The following is an 8,625-nucleotide window of genomic DNA, read 5'->3' on the forward strand; positions in this document are numbered from 1 at the left end:
CCGATTTCAAAAATTATTTCAGTGTTGGATAGCTCATTTATTAAGAAAGGTTCTAAAGCCTCTATAGCTATATAAGGCTCTATATCATCCAGTTACGACCAACAGGAGCGGAGCCACGGGGGTGAAACGGCGCGGAGCAGCTAGTAATAAATAATAACCTTATTAAATATGTCTTCAAAATAACTAGGAAGAAGCTTGCCGTTAATCCATAATCTTAATTACTACTCATATCTTTATAACCACGCGGAAGAAGTCACGGGCAACAGCTAGTTGATAACATCCAAATAAATTACAAACACCTTCTATAAAAACAGTAAACAAACATAAAAGACAAACAAACGAACTGACACAAGATAATTAACCAATTATTTTGTTAATCTCTTTGACAAGGAAAAGAAGTTTTTGACTGCGGAAATAGCATTTGATTGATTTGAGATAAGTTTATAAAACACCGTTAAATTTGACGCGTCTCAGTTGACCAGAAACTTGCGATCGAAGCAGCGATATACAACTAGTTAAGATGTTTCACGTTCTACCGTTTGTGTGTCTGTTTGTTTGTGTGAAGGCTGTGGTACAGAATGCTAGCTGTCCTCTTGTGACTCCTAGGGAGGTGGATTTGAAGGGAGTGAGTGTTTTAATACTTTATTTTATGATTCTACTTATACAAATGCAAAGACAATAGATATTTTAATTAGTTTGATAGCAATTATGTATATAACTTTTTCGCAGTGTATTAACTTGATTAATTATGTAAGCTTGAACTCCTTTTTTTAATTAAGGTATATTCATGTTTTGTCTTATTGGATGAGGACTGGTAGGTTTATAACTTTATAACTTTCTTCTATTATTAGTAGTATATAATTTTGTGTTATTATTTATGTAGTTAGATATATAATTTTGTATTTCTATTCGTTATTTTAAAAATACCATTACTTAGCGTATCCGGGACTAAATGACAAATAAAATGATAGAAAGAAACCAGTCAAAACATTTGCTTGTTATATTTCATTATCATCTACCATAAGATATTTTAATGTATATGATGAAGAACAGTCAACAATACTTTAATATCAATACACTACAAAATAATAATAATATAGTATCAATATGGATCAAACCAGGTCTATTTAAATCGAATAGTTTTTACAAAATGTTACTTGATTTCTTTAAAATACTTTAAAACTAAATGAATAAAATCCTACAGCTCGACGGTAAATGGTACCTAGCCGCTGTAGCAACAGACCTACAGATCGAAGGCGACTGTGCAATGGTCCTTTTCAACCACAAGACCAACAACACAACAGATGTCTCTATAAGCTGGATTGTGAACAACACAGTCAGTTATTACAACGGTTCTGTTGCTCTCACTGTGGATGATAGCGGTGGTGACTTGCTGTTCGTTACTTATACAGGTATAGAAATACGAAAGAAATTAAATCTTAACTGATAATAATGTTAAATGCGACAGTAACTCTGCCTGCCCGTCTCTTTTTTTTGCGCCTCCTATCTCTCTTCATCACGCCTCAACCACTGAACCGATATGAATGAAAATTGGTTTATAGAAAAAGCAAATCAAAAGTAATGTGTAAACAATCTGTATAATTGTGGAGATTTATTTATTTTAAGAAATAAGCTATATTAAAAGTTATTACTTTAAGCGTATAAATCAGAATAGGTAAAGATATATTTTTTAGTTTAGGTACCAAATGAATGGATTCCTGTAATAAAAAATTTTCATTTCAGATCAGAAATCGGAAAGATACTCTGTATTGGATGTTAACTATGAACATTATGCCGTTATATTTGCGTGTTATAACAACCCATCTGACAACAGCAGCACCTGTAAGTTTCTAACATTTATTTGACTTTCTCTTCACTACATAGTATAAAACAAAATCGCTTTCTTTGTCCCTATGTCCCTTTCTATGCTTAAATGTTTAAAACTATGCAAGGGATTTTGATGCGGTTTTTTTTAATAGATAAAGTGATTCAAAAATAAGGTTTTACGAGCAGTATATAATTTATAAGGTTTCATACAAAGTGGGCGAAGCCGCAGGCAGCAAGCTAGTCTTCTTATAAATCGCTAATGAGCATAATTTCAATAAGAGATAATATAAGCATGAGCATAATATCTGTGATATCTGTATCTCAGAGAGATACAAGCACAAATAAGTTAAATAACAGCATATTATTTCTTGCATAGTTTTCATACTTGCATTAAGGTAAGGTAAGGGAGGGTAAGGGTATTCACCCTTGTTGTTCGATGCACCTACTAAAAACATCTGAAATTAGACAATGTTGTTTTCAAACTCTGATTTCGTATCAAAAACTTCATTATAAATCACATCAACAGTGAAACTCTTTATATAATATAGTCTTGTTCAAATATTCAGTTATGGATCTATAAAGTGTCTAGGATCTGTACTTTCTACATCACTGGTTGCGACCAAAATAAAGAAACAATAAAACCGGCCAAGTGCGAGTCGGGCTCGCGCACAAAGGGTTCCGTAGCAGCAAATATAATAAATTACAGTTAAATCAACCTATCTCAAAAACTATAAGAGATACTTTGATCAAACCAAAAATCGTTGAAAGAGTTAATTAGCATGCATCACCTCTATTTTTTTTAGAATTTTATACCCCGTAGTTATAAAAATAGAGGGGGGGGGACATACTTTTTACGACTTTGAGAGCTGATATCTCAAAAACCGTTCACTTTAAGAAAAATGTTTTTTAGAAAACTTTATATCATTTTAAAAGACCTTTCCATTGATACCCCACACGGGTATGTACATCGAAAAAAAAAATTTCATCCCTCAGTTACATGTATGGGGGGCCCCACCCCCAATTCTTTTTTTTACTATTTAGTGTCATATTTTTGTAGCGGTTCATACAACACATATTCCCATCAAATTTCATCACTGTAGTACTTATAGTTTCCGAGTAAATCGGCTGTGACAGACGGACAGACGGACAGACGGACAGACGGACATGACGAAACTATAAGGGTTCCGTTTTTGCCATTTTGGCTACGGAACCCTAAAAAAGAGACATTTAAAAAATTCGAAAAATACCTATAGCTTGATCAGTTTCTATCCCATTGCAACTTTGTCTCGAATGAATTACTTTTACATTCCAAAAACGTAAAAATTTTATGACAAAAGTTGAGAAAACTCGGAAAAAATTGCGGTAAATTAATGAGCCCGATCCGGAATTGATAATTATTTCCTCCGTGAACACAATGAACGGCCGGGTATCGAACCAGTGACCTTTGGAATTAATTTTCTGCTCGACTGGAGGTCAGGTTCATGCGTCTGAATGCGTGATCTAATCCACATTGTTTATTTATTTTTCTTTCTTTGTTTGTTTCGTAAGATTTTAGCATTTTCACTATAGAAGTATTAAGTAGTAATTATATTGATATTAAAAATATTAAAATAAATAAATATAGATAAAAAATTTTTTTGACATTTTTGCTTGTATCTGGCAAGATTTTCGTGCACAGTTTTTGAATTAATTGGACATATTGTTATTATAGTAACAATAATTTACTATAACAGGATTTTAAAACGACATCAAAAGAAAACAGTAATTCATTATGAGTATGAATATAATAGGTACTTTGTTATATTTTAACGAAATTTTTACACATATTTTTTGCAAGTTGCAGTTTTTCGTTTGTTCTTATCTTATCAACACTAAAAATATTAAAATAAATGCAATTGTTTCCTCTTTTATGTTTACATTTTGATAAAAATATAGTTATAAATCATGATTCGACAAAAATGCAACTTATGCAGATAATTTTTACATGTTGTTGCCACCACAACCGAAGCATGCAAATCACTCTCTGTCTCTTTCTATCTTACATAACATATGTAGCTTAAGCGAATGCAAGAGATATAATTATATTTTTTAAATTAATTTTTTTAAAGCTATTGCATAGCATTCTATTGCTAAGAGCGCGGGGACCGAATCCAGAAATTGCGTAACGAAAAACCTCATGCTCCCCACTCCGACGGGCGCGGAGGTGTGGCTTGAAGGCATAGCATGCAATAGCTTTACCGCGGCGCGGCAGTCCCCGAGTGCCACACTTCTTTTTTATTTTACAAAAAAAACTTTTACAAATCTATTTTTCTTTCAACAGACGAACTATGGAAACTCACACGCATGCCGCACGTAAAGAGCGTCGACTCAAACAAAATAGATGGCGCTATAGCCAACTATAGCTTACAAAATACGCCATTTTTATATTTCAATAACACAGAAGACACGTGTAGAATAAACGCGGGAAATCATTTGAATCCTGCGTCTTTGATACTGACGTCATCTGCAGCGATTATACTGTTTAGAAGGTTATATTGAATAAAGTTATAATTGTATGGTAATGTTAGGGAGATTGGGTGAAAGTTTTAAATAAGGTAAGAGTGTTTGGTTATTGATACCTAAAATTGGTAAGGTCATTAGAGTATATAAGTAATATTAGGGGAGAGCGGGGATGAAAGTCACATTTTTATCTTTTTTTATGTAACTTCCAAAATACGTTGTTTAGGAATGATATTTGTATACCAAAAGATAGTGTAATTATTCTGTTACAAAATAAATAAACGTATTTTTGTGTAATATTATCAGTTGTAGAAATATTTTGTATTTTCACTCTAAAGAAAAATGTGACTTATAACCCCGGGTCAGGCATGGTTGTCACAATGCCTAGGGTAGGTAGTCACGTACTAAATAACAGGCAATTTATAAATAGAAAGTCACACTTTGGTCTTATAATTTTACGGAATAATTTTTAATTAAGAACTCATAACCAAATGAAACCGTGTCTACGGTCTTTATTTCAGTCTGAATATTAATCAATCACAATTTTAGCAAACAATAATAATCGTGAGTCAATATAGAGTCATCAAGGACAGATGGACTTCCAGCAGGTTTGTTAGGGTGATTTTCCGGTGTTGATTGAAAATTTACGGCTAAAACAAACAACCTCAAAACGCAATTAAAGTCATCTCGCATACAGGGGTCTGGTTGATAGGTGACAACCAGCCCCCGAAAATTTGTGACAACGAGCCCCATAACACGTTTCATGAAAATAAAATTGAAAATAAATTCCAATCAATGAATATCTAAAAAACTATACTACGATATTATAAAACACATTTCATCATCATCAAATGAACTGAAAGATTATTACTGTAAAACAAGAACGTATAATTACGAGGTTCGACACAGCAGCACAAAAATTTACTTTTGCTGTGCGAAAACAATAAACACGTGTGAGGCCCTCACGGCAGATCGGAGCGGTCTGACGCGAAGTTGGGACAGCGTTTTCACTGTATCGCTCTTGCCACGCTGTTCAACAGACTTATTCGATAGTTCAGTTTTGTGTTAAGACCGCTGTGACAAACAACCCGTGAGACAACCAAACCCGGTCTCCCCTATACTTTGTAATAAATTTACATTAATAAAAAAAAAATAATAAAAATCTTTATTGACATAATAATTGTACAGGTCTAGATAATGAATCCTTCGACTCCTGAACTAGTTAAAACTGTGTCTCAGGAGCCAGAGGCTTCTCCCAATATTGATCATAGTATTATGTCTATAAACTAAACTAAAAGCTCTAAAATAACAAAAATAAAGACAAGGTAAGTTAAATTTATACGTAAGCGCATTTGTGTATATCTAGATGAATGTGAGTGAGTGTGTGTGTGTGTATGTGGGTGTGTGTGTGTGTGTGAGAGTGTGTGCGTGTGTGCGTGTGTGAATGAGTGAGTGTAGTTGTGCATAAATGTTGTAATTTATAAACATTTTCTGTTGATGTGATTTATTATATACAATATTTTTTTATCTATACTATGTTGTTAAAAGATCCCTTAAAATAATTTCAGTATCGTCGTAGTCAAAGTTCTCAAGCCAGGTGAGTATTAAGTTTTTTATTCCATTATTGTTTACTTTTTTCAATTTTAATTCTTTATTTATAATATTGTACAGGTGCGGCGCAACTACATTGTAGTGCTTTTGTGCGAATCTTGATTTCGTTATCGGAAATGGGCAACGGTCCACACGCTTGGTACTTTCAGGTAAGTAAGGCACGTCCTTTTTATGATAGCGTCTCAGGGTTTCAAATATGAAAAGCTTTCTGATACTTAAAACTCTGGCTTTTTTATAAACCTCACTTGTGGGATGACTGAATGGTAGATGAAGGCAGACTTTAAGAATTGCTCTCTGGGCACGCTCAGCTGTTATAAGGAGCGATTTGGATGCATTGCCCCAAGCACATATACAATACCTTATTAAACATTCGCACAAGGATTTATAGGTTTCTATTACTAATTTTTGTTCTGCGACAGATCTCAAAGTTTTAAAAATATAAATTAGTTGACGAACTCTAGAAGATAAAGTGGAAATATGTGAAGTCCAATTCAAATTGTCATCGATCTGAACTCCAAGATATTTAATAGAATGAACACGCGAGAGCGTAGCACAGTTGCAGCTTCCGATATGGTTACCACGATTACATGGGTGAGTGTGTATTTTAAGAATCGTGTCTTCACTAGCGGCACCTTTTGATGTAATACTATAACACATATATTTCGTTTTGCTAGTATTGATAGTGAGTAAGCTATTTTCCAACCAACTAGTCACTACGGAAAGGCAATCTTCAGCAAGTTTTGTTACAGTTGACCAAGTCTTATCGTGGACGAGTAAAACAGTATCGTCTGCAAACATGAAAAGATCAAGTCCACGTAAGGTAATACAACATAGGTCATTTATATATACAAGGAAGAGCGTAGGTCCTAATGTACTTCCTTGAGGAACGCCAAAAGTGCACTCTGAGCATTCACTTTCAAGACTATCAACCCTAACACGTTGCGTCCTAGCTGTCAAGTAATCTGTAAACCAATCAAGTGCGAGTCCCCTCACACCTACATTCTCTAGCTTTGATAAAAGGATAGGAATGGAGACAGTATCAAAAGCCTTTTGTAAATCGAGGAACACTCCTATACATTTGAACCCATTATCAAGATAGTGAACGATTTTTGAAGTCAAAGAGAGAATAGCATCTTCGGTTGACATTCGTTCTCTAAAGCCAAACTGATTACTATTAAGTATGTTATTTTTCTCGAGATACTTTACTAATCTTTTTTTAGCTAATTTTTCTAAGATCTTTGATAAATTTGAAAGTAAAGAAATGGGTCTATAATTGGTTGGGTTACTTTTGTCTCCACTTTTATGTATTGGGCTGACAATAGCCTTTTTAAACGCTGAAGGAAAAACCCCACTGTCAAAACTGAGATTGCATAGAAATGCAATTGGCTCGACAAGAAAATTAACAAATTTTATCAATAGATTTGCGGAAATGTTATCCCAGCCTGGAGCGCTATGTGGTTTTAAGCTAAGTATGACATTTCTGACTTCTACCAGATCTGTAGGAAGAAGAGACATAGAATTAAGCGGTGAGTTGGTTTTTTTACAGCGAGCAGCGAGATCACTTTGCGTGGTATTCATTTTTTGCAATGTTAAATTTGCCAGCGTACCACCAACCGAGGTAAAGTATGAATTTACATTATTGAGTGACATAACTGGATCATCACATGACTGTAGAAGTTCATTTGTAGGATCTTTACGTTTATTTAAATTACACACATCTTTAATAACTTGCCATGTTTTTCTCATATTTCCCTTACTTTTAATAAGTTTATCTTTGTAGTATTCCCTTTTCAGTGTTTTAATTATGTTATTGCAGACATTTAAATTGACATTGTCTTGATTTGATTATTTTTGATTGTTTTGGTCATTGATTATTTTTCTTTTTAAATAAAATTATGTACCTAGATTATGTAATTTATTGTATTTCTAATGAGTCTCGCATAATTTTAAAAATATGTCTTAACCTTTAATTGAGTGTGACAGTAGGAATAATCAATTATAACGTCTTGATTTAGGGCCGATTTTTCAAGGCTTGGATAAAACTTATTCGTCGAATAATGTAATAACTACCATTTAAAAAACGTATTCTAATTGCCCGTATTTGACAGTTTACGTGACATTTTAATATTATCGTGTAATTGGACGGATAAGTTTTATCCAAGCATTGAAAAATCGGCCCTTAGTAAAATATTATATAATATATTCATTTCAGTTATCTCTATTATTTCGTAGCTTAAAATATTTTGTTAATTAGTCAAATGTGAAAATAAATATTTAAGTCTTTGAATAATGTGTTTTAATACAAATGCTATATTCAAATAATACAGTATAATCAAATCGATTAGTGCAAGTTAGGGGAAAAACTTGTAAAAAATGTTTTTGATTGAATGTTAATTGATAATATTATGGTTGATATAAGTACCTAAGTAATATTGAAAAGTTAGTAATGTAATACTTCTCAGGGTTATAAGTATAAGAATAATATTTAATTGTATTGTAAAACTACTTAAAGATTTAAATAAAGAAGTAACTTAAACTAGTTAAACTATTTTTATTTATTCTTCTTTGACAATCCAGTTTACAAAATTAGCACAGCTTTACAACAATTCAATAAACACGTAAGATTCATTCGGACCAGTTACCAATTAGCAATCAGTTCATAACTTCACTACATAGTATAAAACAAAG

The 8,625-nt window shown here is 32.9% G+C and overlaps 1 protein-coding gene across 1 annotated transcript; it reads left to right on the forward strand.

Annotated features, from left to right (window-relative positions):
* Nucleotides 1-135: 135 nt before the first annotated feature.
* Nucleotides 136-4,479, forward strand: LOC149900828 (uncharacterized). Its single transcript, XM_090112267.1, has 4 exons — nt 136-625; nt 1,205-1,412; nt 1,744-1,842; nt 4,148-4,479. Exons 1-4 carry the CDS (start codon nt 521-523, stop codon nt 4,363-4,365), a joined length of 630 nt encoding a protein of 209 aa, XP_089968393.1. The 5' UTR covers nt 136-520; the 3' UTR covers nt 4,366-4,479.
* The last annotated feature ends 4,146 nt before the right edge of the window (nt 4,480-8,625 follow it).

This window comes from Colias eurytheme, chromosome 18, assembly GCF_061535395.1.
Source record: "Colias eurytheme isolate Ceu_HAF_F1 chromosome 18, ilColEury1 Martin Lab GWU primary, whole genome shotgun sequence".
NCBI lineage: Eukaryota > Metazoa > Arthropoda > Insecta > Lepidoptera > Pieridae > Colias > Colias eurytheme.